Source organism: Ctenocephalides felis, unplaced genomic scaffold, assembly GCF_003426905.1.
Source record: "Ctenocephalides felis isolate EL2017-DRISC unplaced genomic scaffold, ASM342690v1 CF-g0.4_SCAFFOLD_03571, whole genome shotgun sequence".
Lineage (NCBI taxonomy): Eukaryota > Metazoa > Arthropoda > Insecta > Siphonaptera > Pulicidae > Ctenocephalides > Ctenocephalides felis.
In genome coordinates this window covers 70,248,016-70,267,219 of record NW_020539725.1, presented here as the reverse complement: position 1 = coordinate 70,267,219, position 19,204 = coordinate 70,248,016, and the positions used below count along the sequence as shown (strand labels likewise).

At 29.5% G+C, this 19,204-nt stretch overlaps 1 protein-coding gene across 1 annotated transcript in view; it reads right to left on the bottom strand.

Annotated features, from left to right (window-relative positions):
- LOC113386673 (protein GDAP2 homolog) overlaps positions 1-1,044 on the bottom strand; it is a 40,235-nt gene extending 39,191 nt beyond the window's left edge. The window contains exon 1 of the mRNA XM_026624438.1: positions 993-1,044. Coding sequence (XP_026480223.1) covers positions 993-1,044 — 52 coding nt within the window. The remainder of the gene's footprint in view (positions 1-992) is intronic.
- Between the last annotated feature and the right edge of the window lie 18,160 nt (positions 1,045-19,204).

Genomic DNA, 19,204 nt, shown 5'->3' with positions numbered 1-19,204 from the left:
TTGATGGTGCTGAGTCCTGTTGGAATGACCATGGTCTGCGATCAAAATTTTTGTCTACCCAGGACTTCAATACTGCTTTTAAAAACATTTTCCCGATAATTTTGGCAATTATTTTGATCCCACGGTCGATGAATAAGAGTGGAATGTCACCATCGGCCGTTACGGCGGTTCACACCATTACCGTCGGCGGCGCTCGAGTTCTGGTGGCCAATCGAAGGTGTAAATTTTTAGCTGACCTTTTTGGCAAGTAAACCCTATCATTTTGTTTGTTCACAAACTGCTCGATTTGGAAGGACTTCCCATCTGAGAAAACCAAATTCGGTAACTAGCCACTTTCGTGCAAGCGAAGCAACCCCTTCGCTTCTTTCCGTCTAACTTTTTTTCGTGCATCAATGAGCTCTTGCACTTTTTGGATCTTCAATGGTTTTAGTTCAAGTTCATTTTTCAATATATGTGTTGCATCCGTTTTAGCGATATGTTCAGCTCACGGGCCATTTTTTTACCACTGCGACACGAATTTCGATTGATTTTTGCCTATACTTTTTGGATCATTTCTGGGGTTGTTAGTGTTTTTTTTCGTCCACTTTTTGGACGCGGTGCAACACCGTTGCACGGTTACGAGATATGGTACGAGAAACAAAATATTTGTTCGCATTTAAATACTGGAGGGCTCGAAATATAGCCACCTAAGGTTTTTCAGCCAAGTATGAAGCAATCGCACTACCACGCTTGACTTCCATCACGAATAACTTTTTTTCTGAATGCAATAGATCAAAATGCTTTTGTACGCTTGTAAACAATTAAATAAACAATCACTGGAATAAATCTGTCATCTGTTTGATGAGAGGTTTAGAAATGATAGCGGTCTGAAATTGGTTGCAATACATATCAGCCACCCTGTATATATATATATATATATATATATATATATATATATATATATATATATATATATATATATATATATATATATACACATTGTATAGTGTTACCTATTTCCAGTTTTCCGGAAGGCTTTCCGGTGTTATGAGCCAGATTGCTCATTTTCCCGGAAATGATTAAGCGATTACAAACACTCCACTTTGGCCTAAGGTCATAGGATTAGTTTTAGTCACACATTGATGGAGGCCATGATGCATAATCTTTTAGGTAGATTGTGGTGCAAGCTTGTAATATATGATTGAATTAGCAAACTAGATGCAGATCCTAGATTAATCGGGAGATATTGTGATGGCTAACTTGATGGTAAGTAAAAATAAGAGTTTTTTTTAGAACGCAACATATTGATTATCATATGGAGATATATATAAATATCACAAAAATATTGTGAAGGGGCTAGTTTCATTTCAGAATATTAGGTAAGAAAAAGAATTTCAAAATATTTTTTGACTTGGTAGACTTAAAACCAATATGGACGTACGGCATTTCGCTTTGGGGTAGCGCTAGCCAAACCAGCATAAACATTTTGCAAAGGTCACAAAATAGAATTATTAAAAAAAAAACACTAAAGGCACCCAAGTATGTCCCAAATTGGCTGATTCATCAGGACTCCAATATGTTTTCGATAACAGAAGAAATCATAATGCATTCATATTACTAGAAGATCCTCCGAACCAACTCGCCAAAGACTTGCTCTCATCAAATATACAGAGAAGACTCAAAAAAAACTAAACCTCTAGGTTTAGAAAATAACATATAATGTAAAGTTATTATTACAGTTCTGTAATTTTATTTCATCCATTTTTAAACCTAAAATCTGTCTCCAAAATTACTAGGCAGATTGTAATTATATGAAATTAAAAAAAAAAAAATAGTGGAGCATGGCATCGTGCTTTCAGGCAAAGTGCTGAAACTTGGCAGACCATATTTTGAGAACTTTGCAAAAATGAAATTTTTAAGAATTTTAAAATTTTTGAAAAAAAATGACTTTTTTAAAAAATTGAGTTTTTTTATATTTCGAAATATCTTTTAAACTTTGAATTTTTCTGAATTACCATTTTTGACTCATTTTGACTCCGTTTTTAAATTTGTATCCGCACCTACAAACACACACATCCTAGTTTCTAAGGTGCCAAAATGTTCAGAAACCTTTCAAACGTGAAAATATATAAAAATTATCAATTTCGATTTTTTGGCGAATACTATAACTTACCCTACGGGAAGTTAAAAAAAGCATTTGGATTTACTTAATATTTGAATGCACATATGCATCAAGCGGCTATTTAAAAAAAATGCCGAATAAGTAATAAGAAGTTTCTAGATAATTACTAATTATTAAATAATTAAAAGAAAACTTTCGGTACAAAACCCCTAAATTAAATGGATTTACCTATCTCTGGTCACTTTGGACTCACGCACTCCATTTAGAATTGATTAAGGTATATTCAGACACGCAAAATTTTGTTCCCGCATGTATGGCCTATATATATATTGTATATATATTATTCGTTGGTATGACCAAAATGCGTGTTAGTTGTAAATATTTAATGAAATTATCTCGGAAGTAGGTACCAATGTTAGTAGGCAAACGGAAATAGGGTCAATTCCCAGATAGTGTTACTAGAGAATAAAAAAATAACGATAAAGAATTGCGTTATACACGATGGTAAATGTGTTTTTATAGTTCTTTCAGTATAAAACTGCTTGTAAGAAACCATTTTAATATATTTAAAAGGACAGCGTTTAAAAATTCAAATGTGTAAACAATTAATCTTTGGTCAGAAAATCCGATTTGTTAATATTATATTTCTCGACGTTTCAAGTTATTCTGTATCGATTGAGACCAAATTTGGAGATTGGAAGATTTTTTGGGCCATTATTTTGACCTTTTCTCGACGTTTTCTCAAGGCCGGATAGACCAATTTCAAAAATTTAAAAGCCACTCGATGTAAGATTTGACTAGAATCAGCGTTTATCAATTTTGTGCGACGATCCGCCATGCCGTTTCTACTTAATTAGCAGAAATGTATAAAATATTTCGTCCTTGTTTTAACCCATAGTAGTTCATGCAACTTTCCTTAAGCAAAACGCTACATACAACTACCATTTGCAAGACGTCGTCCAACTACAATTGTAAATTATAAGGAAGACTTTCAAGTTAGATACGTTAATCAAATTACATTTAATTCCACTTCTAATTGCATTATGTGATGATGATGCATTATGCATTTCGGTTTAATTTTGACGTCATCATTATCACCAGATCGAACGATTTTAATAGTCTATTGTGAAATGCGCTCTTTCCGCTTTATGCACGGCGTGTCGCTGCATCGACCCGATAAAAATAATTGGATTTATTTATCCAATTAGTCCATTCCACTATCCAGCAATCCGAATGCACCACTGCAGAATGATATGGATTAGATATCAGCTATTGCATATTTATACGATTTTACCATGGGAAGAAGATAATGAATTTTATTTAGAGAATTAGGAAGCACAATGAATGCATTCTTATATTAGACAGGTAAGCAGGTAGATAGGTGAACTGATAGAAAAGACAAAAAACGCAAAGATGTATCCTGAGACAAGTAGAGTGACGTCCATTAATCACGTGATCGATTCTTAAGGAGTTTTATACTCTTCTGTCCCTCTTGGTAATTTGTGTTGATTTTCAAAATACCCCTCTCCCTCACCCATAAGGTTTTTTTTAGAAAATGTAGTTAAATCTTTGGATATTCTTTGAAATATTTTGATTTTTGAAGTAAAACTTCTTTAGGCGCGGCTAGGGTGTGAATACGTGCAAATGCAACGGAAGTGCGTTACGGCAGATAAGATAAGAGTCGAGTGCCAATGATTCGTCATTCGTTCTCGATGATATCATTTCTATACGGGTCGATTGTGATTAGTCGTCGAGTATGTGAATAGAGATCTGTCGTTGTATGCGTACCGATATCAACAAGGAAATCGGTATAGATAAATAAACATTTTAAAGTTACATTGTAGTACAAATCTTGATTCAATAAAAAATGCCCGAATCGAAAAAAATATTTTACCCTGCTCCTTAATATTTTACCCTGTTTCTTAAAAATTATTGCTATATTATTCGTAGTTTCTATAAATCTTTGAAGTTATTAAAATGGAAAATATTTTTTAGGCAAGACAGATATTACAGCTGTTCAAAGAATGGGATTATATCGCCAGCGAAAAAGTAGAACACAAAATTCAAGCAGTCAATAAATGTATTTTAATTTTAAGTACATGAAGTTCTTTGAATATTATACATATTTTTAATGCTATTATAAATATATAATTTATAATTTATCATTATATAAATGTGTATAATGGTTGACACTAATAAATGTGTGCATCACGAGTGTAACCATGTTACTAATAAACATTATTCAAAATTGTTATATGATGTATTTATTTTTACTTAAATGCCATCTTGTACAGTAGCAAATAAGTTTTACTTCAATCGCGTGTGAATCTTAGGCGCACTGTTTTTCTTTAATTCAGGTTAAACTAAAATCGATGTCATATCTTATTGAACTTCCTTTTCATCATGTGTTATTTGTTGATACGCAGATAAACAGGCATATATGACAAAAGGTAGACAAGTAGATAGGTAGACATGTAGACAAGTAGACAGATAAATAGGTAGACAGACAGGCAGGTCCAAAATTGGATGAGTTGACACTTAGATATACAGTTACTTAAATAAGTAAACACTTGGAGTTGTAAACAAGTCGACTGCTAAGTTACTTGTTAAGATGCTTCAAGATAGAATGGCACTGACACCTAGTCAATGTTTTCATTTTGATGTAAATTACTTATAGCTGTAAATAATTTGCAATAATTAATAATTTACTTTTGAATGACTTATTTTTATTTTCTTCGAATAATCCGATTATGCAAGAATATCAATGCATGCCTTATTCATTGTGAAATATTTTTAGAAGTTCTAAAAAAAATATCATAAAGTGAACTTTTACATGTTTGTGCGTGGTTGAGCCTACGTCAAACTATGAATATGAGCTATCGTTTTATGGATTAAAATTCACTTGACACTAAATTTAGAACTACCAATAATACTCATGTTATTTATTAATATGCTAGCAATAGATTCTGTAGGTCAAAGGTCTGACGCAAATTTCAAGGGATGATCGTCTTCGAGTTTTTTTTTGTTGAATAAATTATGAAGCAGAAAATCCTTGGTTTTAATTAGATCAAATTTGCATATGTTATTATATGTGAGCAGAGTTATTTTCTACTTCCCGAAGGAGAATTTTATTATTTTGAAATGCAAGCAAGTATTATGCTTTTCTGAGGTCATTCTGAATCGTTTGGCATTAGATTATTTACAAATACCAGGGAGTTAACACAAGTTGCATTAAGGAAAAATGCCACTTACACCTCTGTTATTTATTTAAATATTAATTTATCCTTTGCAGTCTAACGGCTATATGAAATAAGATAAATTTATTGCCCGAAGGAAGTTTCATAAATGCATAAAATGCGTTATTCTACATCTGCAAACTTGAAATTATACTCAATTTTCACAATATTTATAGTTATGGCATATTGAAACAATATACAACAGAAAATTGCACTTTCATAGCAAATGAATAACTAACACCGAGTGCTAAATAATAAATCAAAATTAATTGTATTTAAATTTAAAATCTATATTTAAATATAGAAATAATAAAATTATTTGATCACATAATGAAATTATTCACAAATTAATTTGTGGACAATGTGGCGAATAATTATTTTGTTATTTTGTTACGAATTTCGACCTCGTTGCTATTGCAATTAACTCACATACATTTTCATTTTCTAATAATTAGTATGTTAACCAAAACATGGAAATTAACAGATTATTTTTAGATTTATTAAAAGCGAAAACATTAATAGTTAAATTAGATATACTCGTACAAAAAGTCAAAAAAAGAATTATTATATGAAATAATTTAAATGTTATGTAAAGCAATCAAATAATTATACTGAGAGCATGAAATACATTATTATATATATTTATGTATATTTGAAAATAATGAATATAAATATTTTTTGTCTCGATTGAACATGGAAATCGTCCTGCATAATTTGGTCATAGGTAATGTCCTACAGTAAACAGAAGTGTGCAGGTCCGTCATTTTATTCTACATATTGTTTTGAAACAATAATTGCACAGAAACTTCATAAAAGACCATCGAAACAATTATCAAGTTCCTTCATATCAATTTCTAAAAGAAAATTAATTATTTACAAGAATTGATGTACACGTGGTACAATTATCTTTCGAATGGTTAAATGAAGTTACAAACTATCTCTAAATTCAACATTAATTTGTATTTGAATATAGAGTTCAGAATCAGAAAAGTCATCAAACTTAAAAAAAAAACATGCAAAAATTTCCTTATCACGCACATTACGAATTATCAGAATCAGAAAAAAGCTTTAACCTAGTTTTACGATTAAATTGTCATACATTGCATGCGAAATGTTGCTAAATTGTTTTTGCACGGAATTGTATAATTATTATATACATGTTACATTGTTTCATTTATTAAATAGATTGTTCGTGATTTGCATGAGCTTGATCCAGAAATTAAAGACATACAATATGTTAGAAAAAACTTTTTCCATATTCGTGGTATTAAAAAAAAAATTAAAAGAATATTTAAACGTTTTGAATTTAAAAAAATATATAATACGATTTTTATTGATTTTGATTTTAATCATCTGTTAGGTATTGCTTTTCAACTCGTACTTAAAAAATATTGCAGAAGTGTGTTATTTAGAACAAAATTTCAGGTGAATTTTTCGATCAAAAAATTTGATACACAGCAAAGAAGAGCATTATGGAGTTAGTTAAAAACCTATAATTACTGTAAAATTCAAAAATGTTTTGGTCTGTTATTTTTTCACATTTTTTTCTTTTTGTGAGTATTTTTCTTATAAAGAAATCACGATTACTTATAATTTTATGTTATCTAATATTCTATTAAAAAGTCCGTGAATTGCAAATAAGAATAGGTCTTTCGTAAAGATAGGTCTTCATTTTCTAAGTTTAATTATTAATCAATTTTTCTTCCATTTGATGCAATTTTTATCACATAAATGCTTTAAAATATTCATCAAATCAATATCGCAATGTTGACAACATAATTCATGCAATTAATGAAGTAATTAGTAACTATTTAAAGTAAATAAAAAATGTATTCTGTGATAATATTTAATTAGCATTCAGAGAAATTTAAAAGTTTTAAAAATTCCCAATTAATATTAAACATTGCAACAATAATATAAATTTGATTGTAATTGGTATGGTCTAAGATTTTAAGTTTAAAAGTATTTTAGGAATAAATAAATGTGAAAATTAAGACATTCATATAAAAATTCTGATTGAATTACATAGTTGCCAAATTAGCTCAGTCAGTAGCATGCCTGACTCACAAAGTCAGGGATACTAGGTTCGAGTCCTGGCACTGATATACAATTGTCAATTGATTTGTTGGATAGAAATTAAATAGAATTTAAATTGTTTATTTGAGACACAATAGAATTACAAGTTGGAAGAAAAAGCGAGTTTATAATAAAAAGAAAAATGAAAAAGTCAGTTTTAGAGAATCTTGGCTGGCATAGTATACATTTTCACATGAAATATATTTTATTTATGGTGCTTATAAAATAAAAGTCATAAATTCTGTTACTAATATCATCATCAGAAAACATTTTTCCACAGATAAATATTCACCACAGAAGAGAATTAAATACGCATTAAGATTTCTATGCGATAAACCTCGGTGTGATGAAAACGAAAATAGTCTCTTATCTTATCAGTAGGCTAATATTTATTAATCATTTGAGCCAGATATATTTAGATTTTTATATATTTTATTTATAGCAGAAAGCAGACGACAAATATTTGTGTTGCATTTGTAAATATAGAAATGCAATTTAGCAAAAAATCCCCTTGCATTTTGAATCTACTATTCTTGTACTTGTATTAGTATTTTGATTTTTTTTCTAAAAGTATTTTTTTAGCTTACTTAAGTTCTTGTAGAGTAAGTTATTGTAATAGTCTAAAAATCTAAAATAAAAATTTTTGTTTATCTTTACGTTTCAAGATCAGTAGACCATGTAGGCAGGTAAACAGGTATATAAGTAGACAAATAAACAGGTAAACAGGTAGATAAGTAGAGAGGTGAACAGGTAATTAAGCGGAAATGTTTATACATAATCAGGTAGACATTTAGATCATATGAAAACCAAATTAAAATTTATTAAATCGATTATTAAATTTTCTATTTTTTCAAAATGTTAAAAATTTTGATTGACAATTACGAATTTATAATTTTTGTTTCATAACAGATAACAGTTGGAAAGCTCTACAGAGTTTGCCAATGTTGCTGACATCTGAAGTTACCAAAGTTCTAATAGACTTTTGGGATAAAAAAGAGCAAATTGGACCGATTGAAGAATTATAGTATTCTAGATCCTGCTCCCACGAAGTAATGTTTAACGGGGTTACTGTATGGACAAGAGGCAAGATATAAGCGGAGGTTTTAGTCAGTATTATACCCAGGCGGTATTGAACTCGACATACCCAGACAAAAGACCTAGTCTGGTGTCACAAAAAAACAGTTATTGACTCAATTTTATATTTTGTCGAAATATTTAAAATTGTGATTGAGCGGAGGTTGTAATCGATATTTTCTTCAGACGGTATTGAGCCTGACATACCCAGACAAAAGAACTAGTCTGGGATGAATAAATGCGTTTCCTTTGCTATACAAAAAAACACAATTTGCCAAGGCACAATACCATAAACTAGTTATGTGTTGTTCATACAATTGATCAACAGTTGTAACTTGAAAACTAGTGGTATATGACATCGTGTCTTAAGGCAAATTGTTGGAACTTTTCGTACTTTAATGAAATATTCAAGAAGAATTATCTATTTTCAAATAGATTATTATAAATACTGTAACTTATATATTTTTATAGAAAAGTAAATAAACAAAACTCGGAGGTTTAGTTTTCTCGGAAATTGTCATTTTTTGCACATTTTGCTTTTTCCAAAATCTAATCACGACTCCTCCTTATCATTATGACTTGAATTTTTTTCTGGATCATCTAAATCGGATGCTCCGTTCTCTCAAAAACTCGATTTCTATTTTATGCACTCCTTGCTACGTATCTCCGTAACGGCTGGACCTGCCTTTGCCAAAAACTAATCAGGACTTCTCCCTATCAATAGAAATCGAATGTTTTTTGAACGGTTCAAATCGGTTGATTCGTGCGTCCGAAAACGTGGACACACACACATCCATTTTTTCTGAGGTATGCCAAAATGTTCAGAAACCTTCAAAACGTGAAGAAATGCAAACATTTTAATTTTCTATTTTTGGACGATTTCAATAACTTACTCTACGGGAAGTTGAAAAAACATTATTCTAGACCATCTTCGCAAAAAATAATGCATAACTGCGATTTCCATGGGGACAAGAGACAAAAAATAAGCGGATCCCGACATACCCAGACAAAAAACTTAGCCTGGGTCACAAAAAAAACAGAATTTGACCATCATAAACTAGTAGTTCATATAATTTATGGCCAGTTGTAACTTTTAAATTCAAGCATTTAGAATGAACAAATTACTGAACTGCCCCAATATATAGTTTTGTAAATATTTTTATAACATACAAAATATGTCTTCCTCTTCAGTACTACTTTTGAGTCGTGTATATATGTTTAGCTTCATATAAAATTCATAAACGTGTACGTTTCGCAACACGTACGTGGCTACTATGTTACTTACGTTGCTTTAGTTCGTACTTTGCACTAGTTAATATATCTAGGGCCGAGTTACGTGCGGTACACATAACTTTACTAACATCGTCGTAATATTTCTCATAATTCTTTATTACCGGGAAATGCGAGTACAAATAATGTGTAACCTGGATAAAGTCACACGGGTCCGGTTGAAAATAGGTCACTAATGCGGATTTATAAAGTGTAAAGTATAAATTATACTTGAGATATAAATTATGGTAATTAAAACATAAGAGAAATGTTATAAATTAATCATACAATTCAGGAATAATTAAATTTTTGCAATAACGAATTTAGAATTTGATTTAAGTGCAAAATACTTTCAAGCTTTATCGTTCAAAGTTTCATTATAACTTTGTTTATAAACATGAATGAATGCAAAATGATGAATATACAAAATCGATTCAATTTTGATTGCGACGCAAAATGATTTGAATAATACTTGAATGGCTTGTTTGCTCTATCAGAGCAGTTCAATTGTTAATAGTTTGAATAAGCTGACCTTGATTTTTTCTGCAAATAGAGAATATACATTTTATATTATCGAGAGAGAGGTGGTAATTCCATTGTCACACTTCACGTATTGTCAACGAATCTAAATGTCGTTAGTTCCACACGAATTGACAAATGTGTGCAAACGACTGATAAACTGCCAACAAAAGTTCGACTATGGAATGAAATTTCATTCATACGAAACTGGATTATTTTTAATAGCTTTTTAGTATAATATTATTATTGATATAAGGTAGGGTTCCCAAAGTCGTTCCCCCTAAGAAAATGACGCTCTAAAATTTAGTGCATTACAAGAAAAACCTCGGTGTTTATTTATTCCGTATCTACAAAACGGCTAAACCTGCCTCCACCAAATACATATCAGCACGTGTCTCCGTCAATAAGAATCGATTGCTTTTTGAATAATTCAAATCGGTTAACCCGTTCGTCCAAAATCAACGACGAAAAATTGTATCCCCACATACATACGTCCATTTTCTCTAAGGTATGCCAAAATGTTCAAAAACCTCTGAAACGTAAATAATTGGAAAAAAAATTCATTTTTGATTTTAAGCAAATTACTATTACTATAACTTACCCTATGAGTAGTTAATGAAGAAATTTCTGCTATTGTACTAAAAAATTATATTAAAATAAAAGATAAAATTCATGATGTTTCAATAAAGGTATTATTGATTCAATCAAATATATACAAGAGAAACTAATTACTCATACATATATAAAAAGCAAATCTTATCATACGGTGATTTCTCTAGAGAAATAAATATGATTTTGTTCTGCAATATTCAAATTCAGATTTCTAGTTATTGAGATGCATCTGTAATTGCATTCGAATTGCAACCAATCTTTGGAACAACTACTATTTATTATAGAATTGTATGATCCCACAGGATTGAATTTTTATATATTTCAATTTATAATACTCGGAATTTACAGGAACAATAAGCTATATTTCACCTAGATTTTATTTTAACTATCAAAACTTTTTTATTGAATTAATCACTAAACGGATTAAATAATGCAAAACTTTTTCAAATGACATAAAACCCTGTATAGTGCTTTTCGATACTCGTAAATTGATATTGAATATTAATATATAATCCTGTTGTCTAAAATGAATCATTTTTGTGCACCGATGAAAATGATTTATTTAAAATTTTTAAACCATTGGATTAATATTATATATCGAAACTGCAATATCTCCATTTATAAATTGAAGTGAAAATGGAAAAGATACCAGAAAATTTTCAAGAAAATGTGTAAACCAGGTAACAACCCATGTTTTTTCCTAATAATTTTTTATTGCAATTCTATTATAAAATGAACATTAGGTAGTAGGTTATTAGAAAGGTAAATACACTAATAACTCTACTAATCAATAATTTTTAACTGCAAATAATTTTTGTGGTAATGAAAAGTTCAAAATTTCAAATGCGTAAATAATTAGCATTAGCATATAAATATAGCATTTTAAATTCTAAAAAAATTAAAAATTTGAAATATTTAAAGGTTTTTGGCATTAATCAATCAATAATTTGATTAATAATTTGATCAGGGTTAAGTCGATATCTCGTGAACGGTAAGAAATATCTTACAAGAGTAAAGAGTATCTTGAAAATTCTTGAACTTTTATATATTTTTAAATTTACTATATTTCATCTAAAGACAGCAAAGTCCTATATCAAATCATTTAAAAGTTAAAATGTCGCTGAGATAAAAATATGTTTGAAAATCATCGAAAAACAATTTCTTGAAAACTTCTCAGCATCCCGAATACCTTAAAATTTCGAATAAAAAAAAGAAAATGATAAATCGTTTAACCAAAAAATTTCATCTCAATAACCCTAAAAGCTGGATAATAAATCGCAATAAAGATTAATTTTTGTTTACAAAATTAGAGATGCTAAAAATTACAAGGTAAATTATGACCTTACGTTTTTTCCTTAAGTTATGTTAGAAATTTGCTATAAAAATATCCAAGGTTTGATAATTATAAATTTATATTCTTGATTTATTGACAAATCCTTTATAGAATTTTTGAAGGGTTGTTCGTGGCTTAGTGGTAAGAACTTTGAGCTTACAAGGGCCAAAATTCAAGAATTCAAGAACTCAAGAAACTTTTAGTTTTATCGAGTACTATCTTAACTAATTTCTGGAATGATTATATATATATTATAAAAATATTTTTTAAATAACTTTTGAGTGGTTGTTCGTGGTTCAGTGGTAAGAACTTTGACCTTATAAGAGTCAAAATTCAAGAATTCAAGAACTCAAGAAACTCTTGATTAGATCGAGTACTATTTTAACTCATTTCAGAAATGAATATATTTACTTTGACAACTATATTCAAAACCATTCGTCTCTATATTATAAAAACCGTCGTAAAGAATGTGTTCTGATGCGACAACTATTAAAAAATATTTATTCAACGTGAGTCGATTGTAACTGTTTATTGTTTCATTTGCATTGTTCTCTTGGAAGAGTTATTTATTTGTTGTATACACTTGAAGAAAAAAACAATTCTCGCCTTATTATCATATTACTCATTGCATCCGCAGAAAAGAACGTAGCAAACAAACAGATATAGTAAGTACTCTAAAATATTTTTTAAAGAACATTAGTTGAACATATTTCGTATAAACAAACAAGTTTTTAATAAATCGACACCTCTTATATTTTTATAATCTCTTCCATAGGTAAATTTGTTAATAATGTTTTACGGTTAGTATGGTTTTTATATTTCTTACTATGCAGTTACATAATTGATAGCATTATATTCATATCATTATTCCATAATTATCAAACAATTTATTATATTATATAACACATAAATAGCTTTCCTTTCACAAATGATAATTATTTCGAATCACGAAGCGTTAAAATAGTTCAAGAATATTTTTCGTGTGACTGCAAAATGTTATGATGGCACATACCGAAATAAAAATGCCAAACGAAATACTCAGCTCATGTTATATTTTTATTGATAATACCTAAGTTGTTTTTATATTCTGATAAGTATCTGATGTATTCCGACCATATTTATATATTCATCTACAACATTATTGATATTTGACACGATACTGCATGTGGAAATGTACTCAGGATTATCGAATTACTATTTAAGCTTTTATGGGTTTTTATTTTTCATTGAGAATTTTTTTATTATATTTGCATCATGAATTTTAGCGATTAACCACTTGCAATATTTTTATTTTTACCCTCTTTTTTCCAATGTTCAATGTTTTAGATACATTACATTGATGAAACATTTTGCTTTAAGACAAGTGTCTGAACTTCCATAATCGACTTAACTTAAGTTTGCCTGTAGTCTAGTGAATTATTTATACAGTTTTAATACATTTTAATACTATACCCGTACTAGTAGTTCACATATGTGAATCCTGATTAGTAAAATCGAATAAAGTGTATCTTCATTAATTTTTCACATTAGAATCTAGTAAGAATGACCATGGCGTGCGTTCACTGGACATGGAGTTTCTTATTTGAATTATTTATTGAATTAAGTAGATTTATGGAGGTGTTTGGATGATGGATTGTACTGATTTGAATGTGTGATTAAAATTAATCAAATTGCTGACAAAATGTTGTAGTTTAGTACTAGTTTTAGTTTTGGTAAACTTCAAAGATACCGCCACGATCTACTGTATTTATTTTAATTTCTATAATATTTTGGGTAAATAGATTGCGCTTTGTAAAAATATGGATTTTCGCAATAATTATAATAACCTTTTCGACTTCTGTAGCCCTTTGAATCATACATCGGATTCTCGAATCGAATGTGATTCGAAGGAGAGCGTATTAAAAAGTCATCAACTTGACAAGATGCAGTCAGTCTTATGAATCAAAAGACGATTTGGTGAGTTAACGGATAAGGGGAGGTTGAATTGCGATTCCAATGACCATTTGATAGTAAATTCAATTCATGACCCAAGGTCTAGGCTCAGAATTAATTTTTGTGTCAGCAATAAACAATGAGGTCTAGGTATACAAAATGGGTATACCAACAGAAGTCCGGTGTCAGGTAGTAACTGCGTTAACTACGATGAACCGAGGACTGGGCGTACATTATAAGTAGTCACGGAAGACTAGTGATTATGGTGCTGCATCAAAATCTGTATTTTTTAAATCCCCAAATAATGCTCCTTCTCTGTCTTCATCTCAAACGTCGTAGGTCAACAGTGTAGAAAATATTTATGAATGTAATAATATAAAATCCATTGGATGAAAATATAAAATATTTATTGATTAAGAAAATTTTATAATATGAAAATGACAAGTTATATAAAAACTGTTGGATGGAAATTTGAACGATTTATTGATTATAAAATTAAATGAAATGAAAATGACAAGTTATGTTGTTTTTTTCACTATGACTAGCCTGCTTGATTCCCCATAACAGAAATAGATTAATCTGGAATAAATTAACCAAACTAAATCGGGGTAAAAGTTCTTAGTAATGTTAATAGTAGAGTGCTTGAATTTTATGTGTCTACGATCAAATCTAAAATAATGTTGAATTATTTTCTAAGATAAGATCTACGTGTTCTATTAGCGGTGTCTGCTATCTAGTATTTTTCTATAGAGGGCAAGCCAGTGGTCAACTTCTTTTTTAAGTGTAGACTATAGATATTAGATATAACTGATAGCGTTGAACTAAATGTGTTGCAGCAATGCCCACGATGGATGATTTTAACAGAATGTTGTATTTAAAGATCACAAAATAAAGTTCTTAGAACTATAAAGGCATAGATTTACCAACTTTTTGAAGAATAATAAGGTAAAAATATATTTGTTATTTTATCGTACTGCTTGTTATCGAGCTGGCCAAAGTTTCAAATAATTACTTCTAAGCTCAATTCCCGAACTATTACATTACTTCGATTATTATCTTTCGTATTTCTAGTAGAACACAATCCCCAACTCATCCCTCCAAAGTCTACTAAAGGGTAGTTTGTTTTCCATTGTGCTTTTCGTGTTAGTGGGTTTTAGCCTCACAAAATCATAGTTTACCGATATAAATAGAAAAGCTATAAAAATATCAGCAGCATGTAGATACTTAGAAATCTATAACGATTTTCGGAATCACTATAGTCGTTTGTACGACTTTGTAACACGCTATGAATTAATTATTTATGAATTCAATTATAAATTGGTAAAGTAGTAAATTATTTGCTCCAAAGTTTTTGGGAAAATATATGAATGTTGAAAATTTTTAGTTTTCGTCACAATGATTAGAATGATAATTTTAGAAGAATTTCGCTTCATTCGTATCGTAATGGTGAAGAAAGTCCCAACCTCGTTCAGATAGAAATTAAGCAGTATGATACCAAAATTCCACTTAAGATTATAGCTATCGATAGTGATATCAAGCTTTTAATAGCTAGCTGATTGGTTGACCATTGGGTTGCTTTTTCTAAAGAAAATATTAGGTTAGAATGTAGGTCATAGAACAAGCAGTTCTGATTACTGCTAAAAAAAGTTTCAATTTCTTCTGTGTCATTTCTTCCACAATTTTATACAAAAGTTTCCAAATATAATTTCACTAACAACCTTGAGAAAAATCGAATTTTTAATGTACAAATAATTATTTTAATACACCAAAAAATATATTCCAGCTAGACTATTTATCTCGTATATTTAGCCCATTAATTTTAGAAACCGCAGACCAAACCGGCGTTGTTATTAGTGCTCTGGGAGTCGTTAAATATGTTTGTTACCTGTACATATATAATACTAATTATGAAAAATTCCCATTTAAACGATGACGACATTACCATTTGCATAATAATACAATACATACATATGAGTATTCTATATTGTTTTTGTCGTTTGTTATTTGATCATCGAAAGTCAATTGCGTTAGATAAATCATTTGTGTGGAAAATTGTGCCAGTTAATTAAAATATTAATTATTCATATCCAAGTGAAAATTGATGTCACTACCGCTTGATATCAGGCTGTCGGAGGCGGACACAAAACCAGAAACTTCTGATACCTCTAAATTCACAGGAAAGCCCCAATGTAATATTTAATTCCACTTCCGTGTCAGCTTTTTATGACTTCCCATATCAAATATAAAAGTTTTCGTAAATATATAATTACACAATGGCAATCGTCTATTGTGATGACGAAAGAACTGGTTATGTTGTCATTATATATCAAGGCTATTTTTGTGTAAATAATAATTTTACCTTAAATTGTCCCATCCTTGTAGAATATTTCAGATTTTGTACAAAGATATTGTAATTAGTGAAATTCAGTATTATACTAGAGATTGCCGTGGTTTTGTAGTAAGAACTTGGACTTGCAAATACTTGAACTTTTGCTTGTTCGAGGGGGTCGAGATCGAAAATAAACGTTTTCTTTAAGCATTACTTACTATTCAAAATCTTGAAATTTTGGATCTATATTTTTTTCACTTTTAAGCTTTGTATATGATTTTATTCAATTTTTCTCAATTAACTTGAAAAAATTAACACTTTCGCCAGGTACTAAAAAAGTCCGTTTTTATAATTTCTGCTGAATTTCGTGCAATTGAAATTGAAATCATTAATGTAAAAATTATTGTAACCTGTAAAACTTTGCAATAACCACTTTTCTCATTCATTTTCACTTTAACGTTATAATGAGCATACTCGTTGTCTTAAAACAATTTGAAAATGATATGCATTATGTTGCAATTGTAACATAATATATGTTATTTTCAGATATTTGACAAATATTTGAAATTTTATCATCAAGAAATTGCAAAGATTTAATTCAAAACCTATAATTTTTGAAAACCCGAGACTAAAGGTGGAAATCCGCGACCTTACATTTATAAAGCTTGGAGTTATCAACATATTAAACATTCTATTGGAAGTTTAGTGAAATAATATTAAAACAGAACTACTCTCATATTTATTATTTTGTAGAAATGAGAAAATGATAAAGAATTAGTGCATCAAATTATTTTATCTTTTATTTTTTATTTTTGCACAGTTCAAGTTCTCCTAAGATTGTCCAAACATTTTATTTATTATTCCACAAATTTTTCAGATAAATAAATAAACAAGTTATTGTTAATATAAATTATTTGAGGATCCTACTTTGAAATAATCACTTGTGATTTTTTTGCGACTACTTCTACCATGAATACCTATATACTTGAAAAAATTAAATATAAGAATAAAATTAGAAAAATGTGGCAAAAAACAGGTAATCCTGCCGTTAAAATGTTGTTGAATAAATTAATCAAAGATATTTCAATTAAAATTAATGAACACAAAAATAAAATGTGGAATGCCAAGCTTAATAATATTAATGTTAATCCAAACAATGTATGGTATCTTGCTAAAAAAATTACTAAAAAACAAGAAAGCATTCCCTGTCTGAAACTAAACACTAATTACATATCAAATAATGAAGACAAGGCGAATATCTTTGCTGACGTCTTCGAAAAAATTCATAAACAAAATGATGGACTGGGAAATTCTGAATTACAGATTATGTCAATGCAAAATAAACTCAACACTTTTAAACCCTCAAGATCACCTCATAATTAAATATACTACGCCAAAAGAAATTAAAAAATTATTCAACGAAGAAAAAAATAAAAGCGCTCCAGGCCCGGATGGTATACCAAATATTGTACTTAAAAATGTAGGCAAGAAAACTATAATCCTAATAACAAAAATAGTAAATAGTATATTACAACTTCACTATTTTCCATCCATATGGAAAACTTCTAATGTCATACCTGTAAAGAAACCCAACAAGGACAGTGATCTACCCACCAGCTACAGGCCGATTAGCCTGCTAAGCCACTTAAGTAAAATAGTTGAGAAGGTAATTCACATTAGAATTAATAAGTTTTTATTGGAAAATAAAATAATACCAAATTTTCAATATGGGTTTAGAGAAAAACATTCTACTCTCCATCCGTTATCAATAATTACAGAAGAAACTATTCTCAAATTCAATCAAAGGAGAAATAGTGCAATGGTATTGCTGGACATTGAAAAGGCATTCGATACAGTATGGATTAGTGGTCTGTTATTTAAAATGATACAATTGAAGTTTCCAAATTATCTAATCAATATTATTAAGAGTTATCTCTGCAATAGAATGTTTTATGTTAGTTTATATAACAATAAATCTACCAATAGACATGTAACTGCAGGGGTACCACAAGGTAGTATACTGGGTCCTATATTGTATTCTATCTTTGTCTCTGATATTCCAAATAATAATGACATCAAACTATTAATGTTTGCGGATGATATCGCAATTTTTTCTTCAGGTATATCTGAAAATTCAATTATTATGCGGCTCCAAAATCAACTGGATAAAATTTTAAAATATGCACATAAATGGAAATTAAAATAACTATGACAAAACTGAATCAATTTTCTTTACCAAAAGAAGAAAAATCCAATACCATCGCTAACACTTCAAGTGCATGATATTGTAATACCATGGAATAATGAAGTTAAATACTTGGGACTGTCGTTGGACAGAAAATTTAATTTCATGTACACATAAAAAATAAAATAACCAAGCTAAAAGATTTTGTACATGCTATACCCATTAATGAAATTCAGAAGCTGTTAATGTAGAAAATAAACGAACGTTATACCTGACTATGATAAGACCAATCTTAACATAGGATGCCCTGGTGTATGACAAATAACCAGAATCTAGACAAGTATACAAAAACTACAAAATACTGCTGCAAGGATGATTATAGGACAATCAAGAACCCAAGTACAAAACATTATATAAATACTACATTTCTTCATGAAGCCACAAATATACCATACATAAAACCTACATTGACGGTATTTCAAAAAAGTACTCTACTACATGTTTAACTAATCAGAACCCTACCATAAATAACATTGGA